At 42.2% G+C, this 25,389-nt stretch overlaps 1 protein-coding gene and 1 long non-coding RNA gene across 4 annotated transcripts in view; one reads left to right on the top strand and one right to left on the bottom strand.

The window, feature by feature from the left end:
- The window catches only part of cln3 (CLN3 lysosomal/endosomal transmembrane protein, battenin), a 48,850-nt gene that overhangs the window by 3,860 nt on the left and 19,601 nt on the right, over positions 1 to 25,389 (bottom strand). For all 3 annotated transcript variants that reach the window (XM_086055723.1, XM_086055722.1, XM_086055721.1), the window contains 9 exons: positions 22,614 to 22,699; positions 21,762 to 21,834; positions 14,932 to 15,075; positions 9,999 to 10,135; positions 6,978 to 7,030; positions 5,474 to 5,542; positions 5,315 to 5,370; positions 3,674 to 3,767; positions 2,198 to 2,338 (listed from right to left, as the gene is read on the bottom strand). In XM_086055723.1, the coding sequence (XP_085911849.1) occupies positions 2,198 to 2,338; positions 3,674 to 3,767; positions 5,315 to 5,370; positions 5,474 to 5,542; positions 6,978 to 7,030; positions 9,999 to 10,135; positions 14,932 to 15,075; positions 21,762 to 21,834; positions 22,614 to 22,699 (853 nt within the window). The remainder of the gene's footprint in view (positions 1 to 2,197; positions 2,339 to 3,673; positions 3,768 to 5,314; positions 5,371 to 5,473; positions 5,543 to 6,977; positions 7,031 to 9,998; positions 10,136 to 14,931; positions 15,076 to 21,761; positions 21,835 to 22,613; positions 22,700 to 25,389) is intronic.
- On the top strand, positions 23,727 to 25,258 carry LOC147135041 (uncharacterized). Its single transcript, XR_015090125.1, has 3 exons — positions 23,727 to 24,480; positions 24,586 to 24,619; positions 24,876 to 25,258. It is a non-coding gene; the product is annotated as an uncharacterized LOC147135041 (long non-coding RNA).

Here is a 25,389-nt window from a genome sequence, read left to right as displayed (position 1 = left end):
GAGGAAAGGTGATTTTTTTTTTTTTACTTCACTTTGCAACAAGCACATATATTTTTATAGAATTATTTTGAATTTCTATATTGTACACGTCTGTATGATTCTGACTGGCGTCATGGTGACTGGGACAATCCCCATCTTCAGTGAATGAACTCAAAATATTTTTTAGCACTAATCTTTATCATGGGTCTGTTCAAAAACAACTTTCGCCATGTATTAGGGTGTTGAACAATATAACGTGTATTAGGGCTGTGCAATTAATCGAAATTCAATTACGATTTTGACTATTACACTCCACGATTACAAAATTGGCATAATTGTAAAAAAATCGATTAGTAATACTAATTTTGAGCTGTTTTGAGGCATGCGCACACGAGTTACTGCGCCGCGCCGCCCTCTCCAAGCTAGCTCCCACACCTCGCAAGTCAGACTGCACACGCGCCTCAAAGTTTTAACAGAGTAACAGACCTAAAAATGGCACAAGACCGGCCACAGGAACGACTTGTAAACAAGCAAGGCAAGTCGAAATCGCTTATTTGCTTACATTTTGGGTTTGCGTGGAAGACGGTGAGCAAAGACATATAAAGTGCAAGTTGTCTCTGCACAGACCGGCAACACGACGAATCTATTCTATTGGTTTATGATGATGTTATGATAAACCAAAGCAACACCGAATCAGATTATGGCGTCATTCGCATCGCAATTCTCAGTCGTTGAAAGATAACAGAATCTATTGCCCGGACAAGGCTTCCAAATGTTTCAGGCACAGACTCCACTAGGCCATCGGCATGTGGGATTTAGTTTAAATAACATATCTTATGCAAATATAAACTACTTTTACCAGCACAGCAATAGAAACCATGCTAAACATTATGACTGTGACTTAAGTTAAATTTCTTGTGTAGTCTATAATATGAAGTCAAATTTTGGTGATTATTTTTGTTTCAAATTGCTTCAAATGCAATTTGCAAACATATTATTGGTCATTATATAGTAATACAGTTTGTATATGGCCTACTGTAATTTAGAAGTATTGTATAGATTACTAGTATGTAACAGTCGCCATTTAAAATAGGTTGACCCAATCAGCATATTAAATGTATAATTTATCAGAAGAAAGTTACTTTAACTTTATTTACTATATGTACATATTACTTTAAAAACAAAACAAAAAAGACTTCAGACAAAGGTGTAAATGTGTAGATGAATAGCATGTCTGTTATTCTGTCAAAATTGGCATTTTACTCCAAGCGGTTTACTACTTTCACAATTTATGAAAGTGCATAGCAAGTTAACTCCAATGAAATGTTTGTTTATACAAGGAAACCATACTTTAGTTTATACATTTGCACTTTTCCCCCCCAAAATTTAAAATAATTAATTTAATAAATGTTGTTGGGTCCAAAAGGAACTTAAATTATTATAGTGTTTCAAAGAATTTTGTCTTAATATTTTTTACACGTTTAAACCTGTTCTTGTTTTGCAGCCAAAAAAAAAATGATCGTTTGAATAATCGTGATTTCAATTATTACCAAAATAATCGTTGATTCAATTTTTTTCATACTCGAGCAGCCCTAGCGGGTATCCTGTCGTCGTGTGCCCTTGCACAAATGAGATCATTTCCATGCTACCACACTACAAAAAAAAAATGTGCACACACCCATGCACGTGCCTGTTTAAATGCACAATGCTTATTCATTGTTAGCATTGCAGATAGATACTTGAAAATACATGGCTTTTTTGCCATCAAATTCACTTTTTCATATTTGTTTTTGTTCTGTTTAGAAGAAAAGTACTGTTTATGTTTGAGCTGATGGTAGAAATACAATTTTTTCCTGATGAAAGAAGAGAGTCTAATCTTTCTTTTGGTAGGGTCCATGTTTATATAGCCATAGAACACAATATTCTGTGGGGCTTGGAAAATAGGTAAAACTCCGCTAAAATGGCTGGCATTCAGGGGGTTGGCTGTGCTGGGATTGAGTGAATGAGGTCATAGATCAAAAGTAATGAAATTAGTTTTGTTCTTTCTTTTTTGTTGTAAAAAAACCCCCAACAAATTATAAATCAGCTTTAAGGTAAATGTAAGAATAGGCTAGAATGGAAAGAAAACTAATGTTTTATTTTGACTAGTGTTCAGAATGCAACTATCTTGACTGGCTAAATAAAACATGTTCATAAAAAGTGATGAAATAAATCAGACCTCTTTGCTAATGAAGTAGAACGTGTTAACATATGCAGTTCCACCCAGCAGACCCTCATAGAGTATGATGGCAAACACCAACCAGGCACTGGGCAGGAATTGGTAAGACACTTGCAACAAGAGCAGCACTGCATTCAACACCTGTGAAGTAAACAAAATGGTGTCAGGGTTTCTAACAGACGTGCAACTAAGTCACACACACAGAGGGCAAAAAGAAGCCTCATGTCTTGATTTTCTAATTTCAAACAAGCACCAAGTTAATATGGCTAAAATAAAGTCAAGTTGACCCCTCACTAAATTTCACACAATTGAGATCAAGTAATAAGCAAGACCCGAGTCAAGTCACATCTTGCAAAGTCACAACCATTCATTGTATATGTGAAACTTGCATGCACATCTATGGAGCCTACCTCGTGCCAGGCGCACCCTAATTCAATTATTTTTTTCCCCCTTCACTGTGTTTTTGTTGTGTGTGGTAAGCATCCTCCTGGCATACTTTTTAAAATTGATGTTCATACTGTCCAATATTTTTACACAATAATCCAAGTATGTGCTGTGTGCATTATGGGCTGGGCTGCATGGACAATCACAATTATCATTTCATCTGCAAGGTGAACTGTGTTCATATTTGATTTAATTTTCATCCCACTTAAAGCAACACTATCATGTCAGCTTTCGTTGATTATGGCGGTGCTATGTGGACAAAAGTGGTAGAGTTTTGACAAGAGTCAATCACATTTCCCATGAGCGCCAGCGCATAATTTCGTGAAATCCAGAGCTCTCGCTAGCATGCAAGTTGGACTGAATTGCATTTCTATTTCCAGTGGCTGTGTGAAAGATGAATAGCGATGAGGTAATGAATCTAATTTTGTTCAAACAATACTTTTGTTTGTTTTAGGGCTTCTACCATGACACCAGTAATAGCGCCTAGACTTCCATCCCCAGAGCGAAAGGAGAAAGTGAGTATGCCGTAAAGAAATTCAGGACATTGGTTTTTTTTTTTTGGTGTGCCAGGGTTGCTTCAGACACCCCCAGGGCATGACAAAAGTCCCATTAAACTAATTGTAAGTCAATGTTTCATCAAAAGAGTTGTGCATTTTTTTTTATTAAAGTCGATTTCCTGCCCAGCATAAAGTGCAGCATAAAGTGTACATTTGTGGCAGGCTTACTTGAGTAGACTGCATTGACCGTATACGTACAGTAAGTGGCGGTATGCACCAGAGACAGACTCATGAGTTAGTCAGCCTAGGAAGGCAACAACTAATTAATGAGCTGCTAAAAGGTAATAAATAGCTTTGAATACAGTTTAAAGACCGTTTAACATAGTTCTTGTGAGTTAAGTTTTACAATTTTCATATATATATATATATATATATATATATATATATATATATATATATATATACAGAATATATATACACATATACATAATATATATACACATATACACACACACATTATTTAGCCACAGCTCACCTGTAGTAATGCAAGGCCCCAGAGTTTTCTGATCTTCATACAGCAAAGCGAGGATCGAGAGACAAACACACCAACCTGATAAAGTGTCTGATACCTAACAGAAAAATAACCACATTGATATTTTTTTCACAAAGAAAACCACAATGTACACTAAAAATGAAATAAATACAATCAGTGAAATACTGTGCCCGAAATTTGAGATGGAGAGCCCCCCGGTCCGCTTGACCCAAGGCCGAGTCTTTTTTGTTTCTCCTGCCCCTCAGGGCCCCGAATAGATTTTGCTGTTAATAATAATTTGAATAATAATGTATTACTGTTATGGGGAGCGGGGATATGGACAGAACCTTTAGCCAGCACAATTAGCCAGTATCGGCGGAGGCAGCGGACCCATCCAAACCTTTTTATTGACGGGCGGGGACTCAGACGTACTTTTTTGCAGACTTACTTACTTTACAGACTTACTTAAAGTGTTGTGTCTGACACAAGTACTACTCTGGCTGAGCACAACCGAACAACCATGTGGGCTTCCGCCCCTGCAGCCCCTCGGCGTGTGTGCGGCTGGTGCACATGGCCGATGCGCTTGTTGTGCATGCAGGCTGCCCTGAAGGTCAACCTGGATTTGTTGAACAGTAGGATTTGTTTTGTTAAAAGATGTCTGGAAATGATATAGAATTTAGGCATTATTGAGAGCAGGGGGTTGGGGGGGCTGTCCTATTTCGGTGTGGAATGCACCGGCCATTTGGGACTTGTCTCAAATTCCCCAATGGCCACGCCCATGCAAACAGTACTACTCCTTTTTGTTTATGTATTTTCTCTAGATATGTCTCAAGTGACAGGTGGATTGTTTTTCGTTTTGTTTTGTTTTTTGCAAAGGTGAACTTCTTTTAAATTACAAACCAAATAAGAGAAGTAGACTTTTGCATGCATTTTGGAAATATGATGTATTTTACTTCAATTCATTTAAAATAGGAGCAAACATACACTTTTTAACAAATACAAGTGTTTGTTTGTTGCTGTGTAAGACTTTGTCTGTCGTATTTAACATTGTAATGTCTACACAGTGGAACATTTGGCAATTGCAGATTTCCCCATTGCGGAACTAAGAAAGAGGTTATCATATTTTGTCTTCCCTCTTCTTATCTCTGTTTGTCTGCCTCACAGTCAAAGGTTCTGGATTGAAATCTCATCGCTGGCCTTACTGTGTGTACTCGTCCCTCTGTGCTTGTGTGGGTTTTCTCTTTGTACTCCTACGTCGTCATGTATTTCAAAAACATGCATGGTAGGTTAAATGAAGACTATGAATTGCCCATGTGCTGAAAAAGTCCTTCAAATTTACTAAATTCAAACATCACACGCACATGATTAAAATGTGGTAATCTGACAATTTTCAAACAGAGTGGCATTTTTGTTCATTTTTTTAAAATGACACCACTCTACCACATTTTAATCATGTGTAACCAATGTACATGTTCAAATGAAGTACCTTCAAAGGACTATATTTTCAGTTTAAGTGTGAATGTGAGTGTGAATGGAAGTGTGTCTTAGCAACCAGTTCCAGGCTGCACTCCATGTTTGGCCTCCACCTGAACAGGTTAAGCAGTAGAAAATGGATCAATGGATATCTGAATGCAAATTACTAACCAGCGATACTGCTCTGCATGGGTCAGGAAAAACTTCTGGAAATACAAAAGCTCCATCTGGGAAAATAAAGTTTTAATTTCCAAGTAATACTTCCCATCAGAAACCTGCCATATATACAACTTCAAATAAATAGTCAATACTGTGATACATCAAACTTACCAAGCCCTGGTTAATAAAGTATTCAGCATAATAGACCAATCCCAAGGCACAGACAAATGGCATCAAGCCCTGATGAAGGATTTGTGAGGGAATGAGTGAAGCAGTGAAATCTTGATCATTACAGTGGCTATAAAAGTCTACTCACTCCTGTTCAAATATCAGTACTTGTTTATTTAAAAAAAAAAATCTGAGACCAACATAATAATTTGAAAGCATTCCACCTTTAATTTGACCCATAACCGTCTTTTGATAAAGCCATTCTTTTTGTTGATTTGGATGTGGGCTTTGGGTCATTGTCATTGGCTTTCAAGCGGAGGCCTCAAAGGTTTTGTGCCAATACTGTCTGCAGTTCAGAACGCAATCCACCTTGACTAAGGCCCTCGTTCCAACTTAACCCCCCCCCCCCTAAAAAAACAGCCCCATGCTGCCACCACCATACTACGGAGCCCCTAAGGTGACATGGAAGCAAAAAAACAACAAAAAAACTTTGCTTCCCTCGCAAAAACTTTGCGTTCCCTTGCAAAGATTTGCGAGATAACGCAAAGTTTTTTGCGAGGGAACGCATTTTTTAAAAATGCGTGTTTATGTACTTACGGGTCATTTTCCGGGTAAACAAAAACAACAAAGGGAGCGTTTTCAGCCGTGGGTGGGTTTAATGGAATTGCTTTGTAATTCGCTTGTCATATAAAGACCTAAAATCAGTTTTTGATATTAACCACGGTTTCTCCGTCTTTGACGTACTGTCATCTCTCAAACAGCCGCGCGTTAGAGGCTAGGCTAGGCTAGCTGCTAAACTGACCCGGAAGTACATCAACACGCATTTAAAACAAAATCCGTAAGCTCCGTACCATGCTTATCTGTAGGTATGGTGTACTTTTGGTGATGATCAGTATTGTTTGCGCCAAACATACCTTTCTGGAATTACATTCTGGCCAAAAAGTTCAACCTTATTTTCATCGAACCATAACACATTTTGCCCACATGCGTTTGGGAATGTAGTGTAGCTGGGCTTGGATATTTTTCTTGGTAAGATAAGTCTTCCCCCTTGCCACCCTACCTCATAGCTCAGACATGAGAAGATGGGATTTTATTTATTTTTTTGTCACGTGTTCAACAGCCAGTACAGAAATTCCCGGTGCTTCGTCAGTGTTGCTTATCTTTGCATCTCATTAAACGGACTCTCCTGCTGTTTTAGTTAAGATGGTAGAACGCCATATTGTGTGTTAAATGTTGCCCACGCAGCATCCAAGTTATAAGAGGGTGCTCATACTTGCATACGACCGCATTATCTCGTTGTTTATTTCTACTTTCCTCGATCAAAAACATTTTTTTTCCTCTTGGGTTGTACAGGTTACAGATCACATTCACAGGGGAAAAAAATTGGAAATGATTTGTCTTTGATTTTTAAAAATATGTATCACAACAATCTGGCACCAGGGTGTGTGTAGACGTTTTATATCCACTGTATTGTCCACGTAATTGATTTAACTGATATTGGACTTACTCTGAAGATGTGCAATTTTTCTGTGAGAGTAAGCATTCCAGACCTCCTGTCCTCTGTTAGAGAAACATAACATGTTATTCACAGCTATGTATAAGCATTACTATTTACAGTGTTTTTCAAGCATATCTTCTACTTACATTCGGGCCATAACCAGAACACATTTTTTAATCCAGGTCCAGAGGGATTAGTGGACTTTTTTGTCTTGTTTTTGCTCCTGAAATGTTCAGATAATTTGTATTGTGTAGTTATCTGGCGTCCCTACAGAGCACCAGGGGCTTAAAGCACAGAATATCCCTTCATGCATGTGAAAATGCATACCTACAAACATCATTAGTGACCACTGGGTGACCGTGGGCGTGTATAAAAGCCTGTGACACCCGGAAGACTGTCTCTCTCACAACCATCTCTCTGGTCTTCCTATGTCTTGTCTAGTATGATAAGTCTGCAGTTAGTACAAAATGTTGCAGCTAGACTCCTGACAAGGTTGAGAAAGTTTGAACATATTCCGCTGATATTAAACAACTTAAATTGGTTCCCGGTTCGAGATATGATTTCAGTTTTTCTACTTACTTATAAACAGCTAAGCGCCTTCCTATCTTGTATATTTAGTGGTAACGTGTGCGCCGTCGCCAACTCTTCAAATCACAAAACGCTGGTCTTTTAGTGATCCCGACAGTCAAAAAGAAGTCCACAGGTTTGAGATCATTTTCTATTTGGACTGCAGTGCTCTGGAATACCATACCCATAGAATTTAGAGCCGCTACCTCAGCAGAAATGTTTCAAACCGGACTTAAGATCTATTTGTATACTGTTGCATAGGACTGTGCAATTAAATGGAAATTAAATTACAATTACGATTATTTCACTCCACGATTACAAAATTGGCATAATCGTAAAAAAACAATTATTAATATGCATTTACATCCAGCGCACTATGTTGTTTTTTATTTTACAATAACACATTTTATGAATTTTGTTCAGTCCAAAAGGAACTTACATAATTATGGTGTTTCAAAGAAATTTGACTTTTACGTTTAAACATTTTCTTGCTTTGTACCAAATAAATGACCGTTTGAATAATCGTGATATCAATTATTCCAAAAAATAATCGTGATCACGATTTTTTTCATAATCGAGCAGCCCTACTGTTGCCTTTAGTTGGACGACATGTTTGCCTGTGATTCATGGCGATATAAATAAATTTGACTTGACTGGATGTGTTTGTTGTGCTTATATACAGGTATTATTTTTTAATACTGAGCCTCAAAACCTTCATGTTGTAAATAACGGTACACATTACATGAATTTGTCAGATCTGTGAACTATGTTGATCAAATGAAAAGATGGTTATAAACGGGTACACATAACTTGATTTTACTGATTAACTCATATGCCACAAACGCCATATGAATCAGAATTCCGTGTTTAGACTAGTGGGCCTGCAAAGAACATATCGTCGTTGTCGGGCGGAATCCTCGTAGTGACAAAATGACAACTTGACAGGAGGTAAAAAAAAATGCCAGCTTTTTTGAGTTCCCAGCCAGCGCTTCGTTCAAAGTTGTATTATACCTTATATTGCTATTGCAGACTCATGTCCACATAATACGACCTAAAAAATACATTCAAATGCTAATCAAACGCCTGTATTGATTAAAAGAGTACAAAAACAAGCCTGTGGCAGCCGTACTCATGTGAAGCCCACATCGTGCCCCCAGCCTTTCAAAACGTCACAACAGCAATCACACCTGCCCAATACAATATATCTTCATTTTGGCTACAACGCCTTCACAAAACACCTTCTTACGGGTTTAAAGCCATGAGTGATGCAATAAGTAAATCAATGAGCCAACTAACCGCATCTATAAAGTTGATATTAAAATCAAACGGAGGCATACATCCGTGACACACGATCAAGGGTCCTTCTGCAACAAAGCATCACATCGATCCATATTAAACAAATAAGCCACTTTAATCCAGTGAATCTTACTAATTTCAGTCATCGTCTTAAAAAAATTAAAAAATTAAAAAAATGAAACTGTAAATAGCGGCAGCCATGACGCTACACGGCTTCCACAGACAGAGTAGCTGCAACACTCAAACATAAGCTGCGTTCAAGAGCAGCTGTGAACCTGTGTTTTTATTTGAATATTTGCTATTTTTACTGGTTTAAATTGATTAAAATTGCGTAAAAATTACACACATTGCGAACCATTAGATTCGGGAAAAAAGTGAGTTTGACCATATTTGGACATGTGAGGTTCCGCCGGACAGCGACAATATTCTTCTAAAGAATTTTTTGGGGGGGGGTTAACTTCCCTTTTAAAATATATATAAATATTAAAATAAATATGTTTACTACTTTGCAGTGAGCATTGAAATCCCCCAGCAGAATGAGGAAATCCCCAGTGGAAGCTCTCTCTTCAGCACCACCTTTAAAGAATATGTTCTATGCAAGCCCACCAGTTGAAACAGGGAATTCTGATAAATATTGCGTTTGTGGAATAAGTGTTAATCCACTCGTTTTTAGCCATCTCTGGGGCCGGCCATTTTGTCTTCTGTCGACTGAAAATTACATCACAACTGCTCACAACGACCAATCACGGCTCAGATTTAGGAAACAGGTCAGCCATGATTGGTCGTTGTCAGCAGTTGTGATGTCATTTTCAGTCAAGAGAAGACAAAATGGCCGCCCGCAGAGATGGCTAAAAACGATTGCATTTTTGCTGCTCAACTCATATTCTACAAACGCAAAATTAATCAGCATGCCGTATTCAACTAGTGGGCCTGCTGGCAACATATTCTTGAAAAAAATATGTTTGGCTTGACTTCCGCTTTAAGGACTCAAAAAAAGGTGCGTACTCTGAGCCAAGCCCAGCCCAGCCACTAAGCACTTGCTGTCAAGCTCCACCTCCAGGCTTGGCTCCAGAAGGGAACGTCAAAGCAGGGTGTGTCCATATTTAAATACTGTTAAAACGCATTCTATTTTATTCCTTCATTCATTTGTGTAAACCGAGTTTATACCTTGGCTATATGTTTCCTGCTCTTCTTGGGATTCAACCATTAGCCGCTGTCTCTCCTCAGAAGTCTCAATGCCGTTACCGCTTTCTCCGTGTTTCCACTGTGGAAATGCAGGTGGTGGAATCAGCAGGAAAAAATAGCTAGAGGAAGAAGCAAAGGAGTAGAAATAACTATATAATAATAATTTTGGAATAGCGCATTATTTTTGTTCACAGTTACTTTCTACTAACTTCACAAATGTTCCGGTAGTGCACCAATTCAGTGTTCAAGCAATTTTCTGAAAAACCTGGAGTTTGAACCATGATCATGCATGAAATTACATAACACATCTGCATATGAATATGAGTAAACGTCAGTAAATATTGTGAGACAGAGTTGGACTTTTTTTTTTTTAATATCACGACAGAAGTGTACCAGTGATGGCAATGAGTTGTGGCAACTAAAAAAAATGGACAGGGCGATATACAGTAAAGTTGACAAAAAAAAAACAATGTAATGTATATTGCAAAGTGACCTCCTAAGCACAAGCAGAAATCTCCCTCAGCATGCATCACTCCCTGGACATCAAAGTTGCATACACCACTCATTGTTTGAACCCATGGCATCTTCTTTCTCTGTCCCTTGGGTGTCTCCTCAGTTAAGAATGTTAAAAAGGAAAATGCATGACAATTGACGAATGACAGGACACCTTTTAAAAAAGACGGACTGACGAATAATGGAAGGGGTTTTCATCTGTTGGTGTAATCGTCTTCTGTCACTGACGGACCTTTAGTCCATCACTGGCGGACGCATGTTTTCTCAAGACATCATGTAACGGAGATGTCCACTAAAGATGACATCTCGTAATTGCCGCGCATCAGAAATTAATTAAGAATACATTTATTATCATACTGTATGTAGTAGGGGTGTAACGGTACACGTGGGTGTATTAATACGTTTCGATATGGCATGTTCGCTTCGGTCCACTTATTAACGCGATCTTACGCATGGGCACTATTGACTGTTGCATTCGGGAGAGGAGGGCGGCGGCACTAAAGACGAACCAGGACGCCAGAAGCCGTGATAAATCATAAATGCATGGATAAATGGCATTATAATGGCATACGCAAACAAGCCAGAGCTCGAAGGTCCCCCGTACACTGCGGCCTCCTGTTTGGGAACATTCTAGCTTGTTAAAATCGCAGATGGGGAAAGGTACGTGTCCCAAAGTTGTGTGCCGACATTGCTACATGAGATTGGCGGCTATGTTGCAGGTAACACGTCTAACATAATAACGAATATCCGACTGAATGTTTGTTAGACGAGGAAGCAAGCAGTATTTTTAGCCAAAAACAACAGCTCTCTCCTTCATTCTCCGCTGCTTCTCTCGCTAGCCGTACGATGCATTCATGAACCTCGGAAACATCACAACACAGCAACACACAAATCCGACCACAACACAGATAACCCGCTTCGTTACAATATGCTGTTGAACATTCAAAGATTTCAATGCCTAAAAAGTGTTACAATTTCTCAAAGACTTTTTAAAGTTACTGTATTTTTTTCCATTGTAAAAAGACTTAATATAGTTAGGAATAATTGTAACTGTTATTGTATGTATTTGTTTTAATCACAAAAAGTGTATACATGCACTGTAATGACAACTTACATAACAATGAATACTTAGGTGTGTCAGTCATAGGCTGTTGCTGCTGAGTGTTTAAAGATTTCAGTGTCTTAATAATTTACAAAATTAAGAGACCTTTATTGTTAGTGTATTTTTTGTTCTGGTGTAATTTCTTAGAATGTCACCCGAATGCTTCGCTTTTATTTTTTTTTTCAAAAAAGAAATGTACCATTTACTTGTCATCTTTTCAAAATAAACATCTTCTTTAAAAAAATAATTTTTTGTGTACCGAAAATATACCGAACCGAAGTTTCCAAGAAACCGAACCGAACCGAAATGTGATTTAACGTACCGTTACACCCCTAGTATGTAGTATGTTTACAATATCCAGGTCAAGTGGCAATTGTTCATTTGAAACGTTTGATAATACGTGTTCTGCCTCAAACCCATAGATTGGGGATATGTTTTGCACTTAACAAGTAATGAAAATAAAATGTATTGTTATTATCATTATCATTATTATTCAATAAATATGACCAAGAGGGACAAAGAGATTACTGATTTTCATTATTTCATAACCACAGTGTTCCACAGTGTTTGGGTTTTGTAGATAATTTCCTAAAAATAATTCTTCCTTCTTTAGTACATTAATTTTCTTTATAACTGTTCATTTAAGTTTCTTTTTTAGTGCCCGCGGAAAATCTACTTTCAAGCTGCTCTCTGCAGAATCAGGATTGTTCTCCGCAGAATCAACATTTTTTTTCTCTGCAGATAGATTCCTGGGGGGAGTAATAAATGACTTGTCTGACCATTCTAGTAACAATTTTTTTATTTATTTGAATAGCAACTGTGGTCCTCATGTTAGCAACAATCTCATATTAGCAGCAAATGTATTTCGTGCACAATGGAGGAAAGAGAGGAATTTGCCCTTGTAATGATTTGGTAGTCATAAGAATAGCTAATACTGTCATGATTTGCGCTCACAATGTCAGCACACTTTAAAAATACAGAAAACAATACGGACACTGCAGACACAATTTTTGTGTGAATGTTTGTTAAATAGTGATTTAATGTTAATATGAGGAGGTACGTCCTTTTGAAATGACTGATTTTTATTTATTTCACCTGTTTTGAATTAAAATTTAAAAAAGCGATAAAGGGCTACACAAGTGGCGATACAATTTACTGCTTTATTTAAAAAAAAAAAAAAAGAAAACATTAAATCCATGTCAACATGTTAAACACAATTGAGTTAGCATGTTGATGCAGCCCTCGGCAACCATTTCACTTTACTACATGGCAGCTTTGAAAAATTGCCCATATATACAACTTTGTAGCATGAGACCGTATGAATCTGATAGCTTATCTAGCACAGTTCAGGGCAGCGGTCCGGTGGCCAATCCACGGCTGCTTCTAGGCAGGGGCAAGAGGGGGCCTGGCCCCCTCAAATAAATGTTGTGCCCCCCCAAACTAAATCCCCCAAAATATATTATGTTTCCCATATTTTTATTATCTCATGCGTCTCTCCTCCGCTCCACTTCTTACTGTCTTAATGTCTGGCTTGCCCCCTCAAAAATAAAATATAATACATCAAATTGTTTCTCATGTCATGTTTCTCGACTCCGCTCATCCCCCCCTTTTCACTGTGCTCAGAGTATCGGCCTGCTGCCGGCTCGCTGTGAGGCATAGCTGCGTGCAGCGAGCTAAGACCCAACTTCCAATCTTCCAATCCAATTCCAAATTTGTTTTGTGTACCTGGATCCAAGTGAGTGGATTTGTCAGTTAGACATGGTAAAAGCTGCTGGAGCACAATGCCCCCTAAAGATTTGTCGCTGCCCCCTCATATATGCCTGTCTAGATCCATCCTTGGGCCAATCATCTTTGCACTACAGACCGCTTTCACGTATTTTGACGGACCTTTGAAGACGCGGCATGACAAGACAGAGATGACCGTCCTGTCGGGCAAGAAAGTTATTACCATTAACCATGAAAAATGCATCCATTAGTACACAACATATGAAATGGTAAATCTTAGGGGTGGGAATCTATGGGTACCTCACGATTCGATCCGATTACGATTCAGAGGCCCACGATTCGCTTCAATTCCGATTCAGAGGCTTATGATTTGATTCGATTCCGATGCATCACTAGTAATTGACCTACATTTTATAGTCCATGCAAGACACTTGTACCCTTTTAGAAACCAAAAACTCAAGGAAGGGCAATGATTTATATGTCACACTTTGACTTCGCTGCGCTCATATGAGGTTTTGCTTGTTCCGCCATCTTGTCACATATCAGCTTAGCCTAGCACAGACATCAGATGCACAAACGTACCGGGACTTAATCACTTGCACATGCTTTTAGTTTTTTTAATTTTTACTTTAAATATCGATTATTAATACCTATGATTATTAATACGATTCAGAATCTTTTTAATGTGGCGATCGATGCATCGAAAAAAACCCTAGTAAATATGGTTTAGCGTTGTTGTCAAACATTATTTTTAGGACTTTGGCAATGGCCAGTGAGCGGGTTGTCTAAAACAAGGGAAATGGGCATGTGCGGTGGAATTCCTTGCCGCATCGCTGTCGGCCCATCAGATGACAGTGACGACACGGCCCTGCTCAGCCCCAGACAGCCGACACATTAGAACCACTGCCGAGATGTTTCCAAGAAAACAGTTTCATCCTAACCGTATGGGCCTGAAAATGTCTAATGGAAAAGCTAACATCTACGGCCAACCGTGGCCATCTCGGGGTGGAGCAGAGCTAATGGAAAAGCACCTTTAACATGCTGCCAAATTATACTTTTCAAGTGTGCCACCCGTTTAAACAAACAAACAAACTAACAAACAAAAAGACCGGGTTTACAAATCTGGCATACTGACTTCAAAAAAAAAGAAAATAAAAAGTAGCAAAAGTGAAATTGTTACAAAAAAAAGAAATCTCACTTGAACATTGCTTTAGATTTTTTTTTTGTGTGTCCCACCATATCCTCACAGTGATGTGTGAAAACGTGGACGCCCGCACATGGCCTTATGCCCCACATTTTCAAATTTAACACCCACCCTGCTATTATTTAATCAGATATACTTTATAACTAACACGTTGTGCCAAACACATAGAAAAAGCTAATGTGATGTAGAAGATGAGACTAACTAATTTTACTCAGTAAATGTGTTATTTGCATATATTATCATTTTTTGAGCATCATGTGTAGAACGGTTGCAAATGGTGACCTTTTGTCTTGGTGACCTCTTGTTTTGTTTATGAACTTTTGTTGGCTTGCTAAAAAAAACAAATAATAAAAAAAAAAATTCTCACTTACCTAATAAGCATCATGAGGGGGATGGTCAGCATGATTAAAAGTGTAACTTGGGGTGAAAGGCCAACTTGAGTCAGGCCTGAATAAAGAAGGGCACCCAAAACACCGGCCCCACCAGTCCCTGAACCCCAGGCCCCAAGTACATCCCTAAACAGGTGAGAAAACAATGTTAAAGTTAACTTTTGCTGTTGTATATATTAAAAAAAAATCATGGTTAGTTTCTAATTAAGGAGACAGTTAGGTCCAAATGTCTGGGACAATGCCAGATCCTATGATTTTACCTTAATCCACCATTACAATAGATTCAAAATTAAACTATCAAGTGTTAGTGAAATGTAAAATGTTAGCCTTAATTTAAGAGCTTTCACAAAAATAGTGTAATTTACCATTTGGGAAAGACAGCCATTTGTTTGATAATCAATCATCATATTTAATACTGTGGATTCAACTCATATTCAGTCCCTGAAGTCTAGAACCCAGTGACATCAACAAACAGTTACGCCAGGCATTCACTGCAACCCCATCACTTGTTGTTTTTTTTGTATGAACCTTCCTGTATGATCCTGGCAGCTGTCATCAAATTAATTGATAATTATCTTTGAGAATCAAATAATCATTTAGAGACCTTGTTTAATTTAAAATTGTCCAAATGCTTGGAATTTCAATCTCTCAACAGCAAATATTCTCAGATTTCTCCGTTGAAACAGACTCATTATCTTTGTGTTTAACCAAAATAAAATATTTGAAAACACCTGATTTTACTTTAGAAAACAATGATCAACATTTCTGCCTATTTTCTGACATGGTACGGACCTCCGTGAGCCGTCACCTTATCGTGGTGGAGGGGTTTGCGCGCCCCAATTATCCTAGGAGCTACGTTGTCTGGGGCTTTATGCCCCTGGTAGGGTCACCCATGGCAAACAGGTCCTAGGTGAGGGACCAGACTAAGCACGGCTCAAAATGACCCCTTATGATGACTAAAATTAACGGACCACGTTTTCACTCGCCCGGACGCGGGTCACCGGGGCCCCCTTCTGGAGCCAGGCCTAGAGGTGGGGCTCGATAGCGAGCGCCTGGTGGCCGGGCCTGCACCCATGGGGCCCGGCCGGGCTCAGCCCGAAAAGGACACATGGGTCCCCCTTCCCATGGGCTCACCACTGGTGGGAGGGGCCAAAGGGGTCGGGTGCCGTGTGAGCTGGGCAGCGGCAGAAGACAGGGACCTTGGCGGTCCGATCCCCGGCACAAAAACTAGCTCTTGGGACATGGAATGTCACCTCTCTGGCAGGGAAGGAGCCTGAGCTGGTGTGTGAGGCTGAGAGGTTCCGATTAGATATAGTCGGGCTCACCTCCACGCACAGCTTGGGTTCTGGTCCCAGTCCACTCGAGAGGGGTTGGACACTCTTCCACTCTGGAGTTGCCCAGGGTGAGAGGCGCCGAGCAGGTGTGGGCATACTTATTGCCCCCCGGCTTAGCGCCTGTACATTGGGGTTTACCCCGGTGGACGAGAGGGTAGCCTCCCTCCGCCTGAAGGTGGGGGGACGGATCCTGACTGTTGTTTGTGCTTATGCACCAAACGGCAGCGCAGAGTACCCACCCTTTTTGGAGTCCTTGGAGGGTGTGCTGGAGGGCGCTCCACCTGGGGACTCCATCGTTCTGCTGGGGGACTTTAATGCTCACGTGGGCAATGACAGTGAGACCTGGAGAGGAATTGGGAGGAACGGCCCCCCCGATCTGAACCCGAGCGGTGTTCGGTTACTGGACTTCTGTGCTCATCACGGATTGTCCATAACGAACACCATGTTCAAGCATAAGGGTGTCCATATGTGCACTTGGCACCAGTATACCCTAGGCCGCAGTTCGATGATCGACTTTGTAGTCGTATCATCGGACTTGCGGCCGCATGTTTTGGACACTCGGGTGAAGAGAGGGGCGGAGCTGTCAACTGATCACCATCTGGTGGTGAGTTGGCTCCGATGGTGGGGGAAGATGCCGATCCGACCTGGCAGACCCAAACGTATTGTGAGGGTTTGCTGGGAACGTCTGGCAGAATCCCCTGTCAGAAGGAGTTTCAACTCCCACCTCCGGCAGAACTTTTCCCACGTCCCGGGGGAGGCGGGGGACATCGAGTCCGAGTGGACCATGTTTCGTGCCTCCATTGTTGAGGCGGCCGATCGGAGCTGTGGTCGCAAGGTGGTCGGTGCCTGTCGTGGCGGCAATCCCCGAACCCGCTGGTGGACACCAGCGGTAAGGGATGCTGTCCAGCTGAAGAAGGAGTCCTATCGGGCCTTTTTGGCCTGCGGGACCCTGGAGGCAGCTGACGGGTACCGGCTGGCCAAGCGGAATGCAGCTCTGGCGGTTGCTGAGGCAAAAACCCGGGTGTGGGAGGAGTTCGGGGAGGCCATGGAAAATGACTTCCGGACGGCTTCGAGGAAATTCTGGTCCACCATCCGACGTCTCAGGAGGGGGAAGCAGTGCACCATTAACACTGTTTATAGTGGAGATGGGGTGCTGCTGACCTCAACTCGGGTCGTTGTGGGTTGGTGGGGAGAGTGCTTCGAAGACCTCCTCAATTCCACCGACACGCCTTCCACTGAGGAAGCAGAGCATGGAGACTCTGAGGTGGGCTCTCCTATCTTTGGGCTTGAAGTCACCGAGGTAGTCAAAAAGCTCCTCGGTGGCAAAGCCCCGGGGGTGGATGAGATCCGCCCGGAGTTCATAAAGGCTCTGGATGTTGAGGGGCTGTCGTGGTTGACACGTCTCTACAACATCGCATGGACATCGGGGACAGTGCCTCTGGATTGGCAGACCGGGGTGGTGGTCCCCCTTTTTAAGAAGGGGGACCGGAGGGTGTGCGCCAATTACAGAGGGATCACACTCCTCAGCCTCCCCGGCAAGGTCTATTCAGGGGTGCTGGAGAGGAGGGTCCGTCTGAAGGTCGAATCCCGGATTCAGGAGGAGCAATGTGGTTTTCGTCCTGGCCGTGGAACAGTGGACCAGCTCTACACCCTCAGCAGGGTCCTCGAGGGTGCATGGGAGTTTGCCCAACCGGTCTACATGTGTTTTGTGGACTTGGAGAAGGCGTTCGACCGTATCCCTCAGGGAGTTCTGTGGGGGGTGCTTCGGGAGTACGGGGTACCGAGCCCCCTGATAAGGGCTGTCCGGTCCCTGTACCACCGATGCCAGAGTTTGGTCCGAATTGCCGGCAGTAAGTCGGATTCGTTTCCTGTGGGGGTTGGACTCCGCCAAGGCTGCCCTTTGTCACCGATTCTGTTCATAACCTTTATGGACAGAATTTCTAGGCGCAGCCGAGGTGTCGAGGGGGTCCGGTTTGGTGGCCTCAGTAGTGCATCTCTGCTTTTTGTAGATGATGTGGTACTGTTGGCCTCTTCAAGCTGCGATCTCCAACTCTCACTGGAGCGGTTCGCAGCCGAGTGTGAAACGGTCGGAATGAAGATCAGCACCTCCAAATCTGAGACCATGGTCCTCAGTCGGAAAAGGGTGGCGTGCCCTCTCCGGGTCGGGGATGGGATTCTGCCCCAAGCGGAGGAGTTCAAGTATCTTGGGGTCTTGTTCACGAGTGAGGGTAAGATGGAACGGGAGATCGACAGGCGGATCGGTGCAGCGTCTGCTGTGATGCGGACCCTGTATCGGTCTGTCGAGGTGAAGAAGGACCTTAGCCGAAAGGCGAAGCTCTCAATTTACCGGTCGATCTACGTTCCTACTCTCACCTATGGTCATGAGCTGTGGGTCATGACCGAAAGAACAAGATCTCGGATACAAGCGGCCGAAATGGGTTTCCTTCGCAGGGTGTCCGGGCTCTCCCTTAGAGATAGGGTGAGAAGTTCGGCCATCCGGGAGGGACTCAGAGTCGAGCCCCTGCTCCTCCGCGTCGAGAGGAGCCAGTTGAGGTGGCTCGGGCATCTGATTAGGATGCCTCCTGGACACCTCCCTGGTGAGGTGTTCCGGGCATGTCCCACCGGAAGGAGACCCCGAGGACGACCCAGAACACGCTGGAGAGACTATGTCTCCCGGCTTGCCTGGGAACGCCTTGGGATCCTTCCGGAAGAGCTGGAGGATGTTGCTGGGGAGAGGGAAGTCTGGGCTTTCCTGCTGAAGCTGCTGCCTCCGCGACCCGACTTCGGATAAGCGGGAGATAATGGATGGATGGATGGATGGTACGGACCAAACCAGTAACTCAATCGTAATTAATTTACATTTGCGCATTGTCTGCACTGTCAACTGGAAATAATGTCCTGTTTTTTCATAAAGGGATGGAAATCATTATTTTCAACAGATTCATCGATTAATGAACAAAATAATTGCCAGATTAATGAATTATTAAAATAATGCTTACTTGCACCCCTATTAGATCATTTATACCTTTGTAGTTGCAGAGTTTCAAGGGCAACACGAATTGTGCAACTCACAGGAATGTCATCAAGCTGTTTATGCTATGAAGAAGTGAATTTAAGTGGGCCACCATAATTTACTCTTTCAATCATGATTGCTTTACTTTGAATAACAAATGTTTCAAAATATCAGTAAAATTTGGAAAATAGGACTTTAAGCGTGGATGTCTCAGCATGGGAGAGACATTTATCCATATAAAATCAAAGGCTACATTAAAAATACTATTTGACGCATTTAACGCAAGCGCAAAATGACCGCCGATGCATAATCCCACTCAGAAGTGCACAGTGAGCAGCAGAGCGGACGCGTGTCGAGTATAAAGAAGCATTTCGAAAGAAGAGGGCATCTTTAAATCTCATAAATGTGAATAAATTGGTTTGCCTCAGCGACTGAGGATGAGTAGAGAAGGGGGCTGTCTTTTTTGTGTTTTTAAGTCAATTTAAAGAAGGAACACACGACGTGCTGATACCACCTACAGCATAGCACAGCATAACATAATGAGCCAATCACCTTTGTGTGCACCTCAGGGACGACTCGGAAAATAAACTCTCAGAATATTACAAGGGCCACATATAAATGTGTACATTACACCCCCCCACACACACCCACACCCACACGCACACGCACACCACCGCACACACACACTTTGTTTGCACTACTTTGTAGTGAATAAAAATACTGTCTGCTACAGAAAGAATGTTAATAATTTTAATTTAAAAATGTAAATTTTCATCTCATGAGGATTTGTTGTTGTAATAAACAATACATTACATATGAACAGTATGTTGAATGTATATATCCGTCTTGTGTCTTATCTTTCCATTCCAACAACAATTTACAGAAAAATATGGCATATTTTGGAGATAGTTTGAATTGTGTTTAATTACAATCAATTATTTTTTAAGCTATGATTAACTCGATTAAAATTTTGAATCGTTTGACAGCCCTAATATATATATATATATATATTTTTTTTTTAATTTATTTATATCCATATATACATAAGATAAGAAAGCCTTTATTGATCCCACAGTGGGGAAATTTTCATTGTTACAGCAGCAAAGATATAGGTCACACAGGGACGGCGGCATAATGTGGCCATTAATGTATAACATTGATGGCAAACATTTAGGATCAAACCTATGTAAATATACGCAGTAACATGTGTATATACAAATGTATATACACACCAACCTACATCTACATAAAAAGTATGAGGAACACTCATTTCGGCCTGTACATAGTACTGAGGAAAAATACTCTAAGTAAGTGACAGTGCTGCAGTGCTGTAGTGAAATGTAAGGGACAGTATTGGATAAAAATAAAACTAGACTAACAGTAGTGGGGAATGTTGAGTATTGCACGGTATTACAGTAGTGGGGAATATTGGGTACTGCACGATATGTGCTCAGGTGCAGGACTGCACAATTGCACTAATGTCCGCCAGTTTGTAGAGACTACACAATGTTCTTGTTAAAGAGTCTGACAGCAGCAGGCAAGAAGGAACGGCGGAATCTCTCCTTTGCACAGCGAGGGTGTAACAGTCTGTCACTGAAGGAGGAGCTGTGGAGTGCTGTTAGGGTGCCCTGGAGGGGGTGGTCCGGGTTGTCCAGCATTGATGACAGCTTGGCCAACATCCTCCTGTCCCCCACCGAGTCCACAGAGTCCAGGGAGCAGCCCAGGACAGAGCCGGCCCTCCTGACCAGTTTGTCCAGCCGCTTCTTGTCCCGGGCCGAGACGCCGACTGCCCAGGTGACCACTCCCTGGAAGATGACCGATGCAACCACCGAGTCATAAAAGTTCCTGAGGAGTGTCCCCTGAACCCCAAAAGACCTCGGTCTCCTGAGTAGGAAGAGTCTGCTCTGACTCTTCCTATAGAGGGCGTCTGTGTTGTCGCACCAGTCCAGTTTATTGTTCAGATGAACACCCAGGTACTTGTAAGTTGAGACTCTCTCAACATCTGTTCCCCGGATTTTCACTGGTGCAGGTGAAGAGTGCTGGCGCCTACCGAAATCCACCACCATTTCTTTGGATTTCCCCGCATTGATCAGGAGGCGGTTCACAAAACAGGACAGGAGAACCGTTGCTCTTTTTTGACTTAACGGTTGTCGTACTGTATTGCCGTTGACTGCAGCCCTTATTAGCCGGTTGGACTAATAAAAACAAGATAATTAAACTACGTCTGACGACGTGTTCTTTGAAGTTGCTACAATATATTTTAAAGCGTGACGTCTTTGGCAGGCGCGAAGGACAGATCTGCTACCCACACCGGCTTGCTGCGGGTCGGATCTAATAATAAAGCAATATCATCCCAGGGGCCGTAGAAACCACTATGTCAAAGTTAAGGCCCGCGGGCCGGATGTGGCCCGCGGGCCTTAACTTTGACATAGTGATGTAAAGCAATTGAAAGGCACAGTACATACCTGCTGTAGAAGACCGTGAGTGAAAGGAAGGATAACTCTCCAAATCCTGCGCTGACACTGGCAAAGATTACACCTGGAAGTATACAGTATTTAAACAATAAAAATACTGTGCAGATCTGTCTGGGTTTGGGTGACATGGATTCTTAACAGAAATAGAATAAAATCAATACATCAATTCGATTTTTGGACACATTTACAGGACGGGATGGTGTTTTTATAAATGGTCCAATTATTTAGTAGTTAACCAACTAACCCAATTTCCATAGTGGAAGCCCACTAAAGGAGAGAAAATATTTTCATACAAATATTTACTATGAATATGACTGAACTAATAGCATAGATTAGAGATGTTAGGTTGACAGGTTCGATGACACGTGTTCTGATCATGAACACTGATCATGTTAGGCTACGTTGGTGTCAAAAGAAAGGAACTCCATCGTAAACCCCCTGCAATTTTCCCCAGGCAACTGAATTTGATTAAACATTGTTGCATCCATGGATTGTAATAGCTATAAAACCTAACATCTTAAATACATGAAAAACATCAAATGAAGGCTCCAAACATTAGTTTCCATCCTACCTTTCCCTGGTATTCAACATGTAGCGAAACAGTATTTTGTGTTTCAAACATGCCCAAATTATGAAAATAAACTTTTTCTGTGAGGATTACACTTTTCTACCAGTGTCCGTCAACATAAAATATGCCAGGTAGTCAAACCTGAGATGATCGATTTCTAAGATTTATCTCTAATTATAACTATGCTTATCCATTTTAAGAAGTCTCTAATCCCGTCAAATTTGAAACAGTTACGATAAAAAGAGCTGATTTCAAAGGCGTTTTTAGCCTATTACCTATAATGCTCATCCAAACAGTTGAAGAAAAGGAAACGACAAGGAAACTAGTTGCAGCCATGATGACACAAAATAGGGTTCGAAATCTGTAACGAAAATCAACATTCATACACAAGATTCTAAAAACAACAATGCAACACTTTTTCATTCATAATTCATTCATTTTCATTCTTTTCAGTACTTTGCTCAATGTCGGTCAATTTGTTAAATTGTTGACTTGTTTATAAAATATTTAAATAAAAAACTACAACAGTTAGGTTCAGAGGTATTTTGACAGGGATAGAGCTTTAGGATGAATAGGTATTGAAATCTTTATTTCGTGGCACGTGGTTGCCATGGCGATGCACTGTTTACAAAAAAAATGATGCTGTTTTTGAGGGTCTAAACCCGAGCGAAAACTCCTGAACATGGCATTCTCATGCCACTTATCCTCACGAGTGTCGCAAACATGCAATAAAATTGTTGTTAGTTGTCGTCTGCGCATTATTGTACATCATAAACTGGCGATAAAATTTCACTTTGTGTCGTAGTTAGCCTCTAGTACAGTTGCACTGTCGCGTGGGGAATCTGAGCGGGTGAGTAATAAAATGCAAAAGTCTAGTACAACATATTTTGAAGAAAATGTTTGACTTGAATTCCCTTTAACCGATTAAGGACAGGAGCGCATAACCGCGTTTCTACCACTTTTGGGGGGCTGTTGAGCCAGGCGCTTTAGGCCTTAATGGGTTAACTCATTCACTGCCATTGACATATTTATTTGTCTTTTCACAGTCCAACCATTCAATCCCAGGAACTTCTATCCATCCATCCATTATCCAAGCTATCGCACAAAGTCACCACGAAGCAGAGTTGGTCCCGAAAGGAAACTCCACATCCACAGTGTCGATTTGGTTTGGCTTTTCCTCGGAGAAAGCCCAAACCAGTTATTTGCAAAGTTTGCAGAGACTTGGTTCGGACATCAGATGGCAACACGACAAACCTGTTTAATCACTTGCAAAGACGGCACCCAAAAAACTACGCCGACAGCCAAAGCAAACGGAGATCAGACACATGGCAGCCAGAGGCAGCCGCTAGCTCCAAGCTAACACAACCCACGGTAACACAGTCATTTAACAAGGGCTGTCGGGGCCACAGTTGACCAGGTTGACCACTCTGCCTACCGTGAGGTTTGCCTATCTGTCGATCCGGGTGTTGACCACGACATGTCTCACACTCGGTTGCAGGTCAAGGGCTGTTGTCGCCTGTTGGGGTGGAGGGACGTTTGAAAGCCTGACTGCTGTTGCTTCTGCCTCCGCCTCCTCCAAGAGGAGGTTCTCTGTGGATCGCCAGCTTGCTTCGGAGGTGGATCATTTGAATGCCGAGTTGGAGTAGGTAAGGACCGTCTCGCGGGGCCGTACCGTCTCCGTCTAGCCTCTGCTGCAGTATTGAAGAAGTTCGCCCCGCCTGTGCCGGTGCCCGGGATGTCGACGCAGTTTGTCTGGTTGCCTCTGAGTCTTGGTTCCAGGGTTGAGTCGCCTTCCGTCATTTCGGTTCCGACCTCCCCGCCCTCTACAAGGAGCTCATCACCTGATGAGGCTGTTTTGTGACGTGCTTTGCAGCGCCAGATGTTGGACGTGCCTCATCTCCCCCAGTCACCTCCTGAAAGTGCTTTCACCAGGTGCGGATGACCCGCTTCTACCTTTTCTGCATCTAAGGACGGTTTGACAGAGCTCCATTCCTGCTGGGGTGATACTGGGACTTTCTCCTGGCTCACAGCGCGCTTGGATCGGATACCTGATGCCTGTTGATCCTGCTGTTGCATCCTTGATCGTGTCGCTTGGAGGAGACTCTTCGGCAGGCTGCCCGGTACTCTCGAGCTCAGTGTCAGGTGACTGAAGATCTTCTTACACGGTCTTATAACGCTGGTGTGAGTACTGGTTGTATCGGCAACTCCTTGGCCCACCTTATTTTTGCTCTCTCTACCGCACTGCAGGGGGGTGATATGGAGGCTGCCGTGTCCTTCAATGGTGCGTCTCTTCAAGCGTTTGCCTAGGGAACACGGGTGTGGATTATCTTTTCTGGTTCAGGTGCATTGCCACTTTTAGTTGCCACAGTCGCCTTTGTCGGTGACCTCTAGGTGAGCTCTCCGTAGTGTCCCCGTAGTTCCTGGGGAACCTTTCGGTTAGGCAGCAGTGGGGGTACTGGAGCAGTCACTTCGGGTTCGTGAAACCAGACTACAGTTTTTAAGCCTTAACAGGACCTTTGCCAAACCTATTGTTCCAGAGTGCACCTCTGCTGCTCCTCGTTTCCAACCTCTACAGCAGTTTCGGTCTACAAGGAATTTCAGTGTCCAGCGCAGGTTTCTACACTAACTTCTGCACTGGTACGTAGCACTGGTGGCGACAAGGGTCGGGCTGCTCTCTCAAACCTGCCATTCCCAGCGCTAGCGTTTCGGGCGTTATGTCCATAATTCCAGTGTAGTCCCCGCTTTTCAATCAAGCCACTGAAACACCTGAGCAAAGCAGCACTCTGATCTTCATGCTTGGAAGGTAGCAGGACATTAATTACAGCATTGTACATGCATGTGTAAGCGCATGAAGACATGTCCGACATGGCGCTGTTATACCGCACTTCCTGGTCTACTCGTTCTTCAAAGTGTATTTTGAGCCACCAAACACCATCCGGCGCAGCAGCATCTTTCACCAGAAAAGTGGAATCTTACTCAGTAGACTTATTTCATAGGATTGGCTGTTAATGATACTGGCTTCATTATCTCAGGATTAATGCTATAGATACA

This window comes from Filicampus tigris, chromosome 16, assembly GCF_054856515.1.
Source record: "Filicampus tigris isolate MCC_2025a chromosome 16, RoL_Ftig_1.0, whole genome shotgun sequence".
In the NCBI taxonomy this organism is placed as follows: domain Eukaryota; kingdom Metazoa; phylum Chordata; class Actinopteri; order Syngnathiformes; family Syngnathidae; genus Filicampus; species Filicampus tigris.
This window is presented reverse-complemented; position numbering and strand designations above follow the sequence as displayed.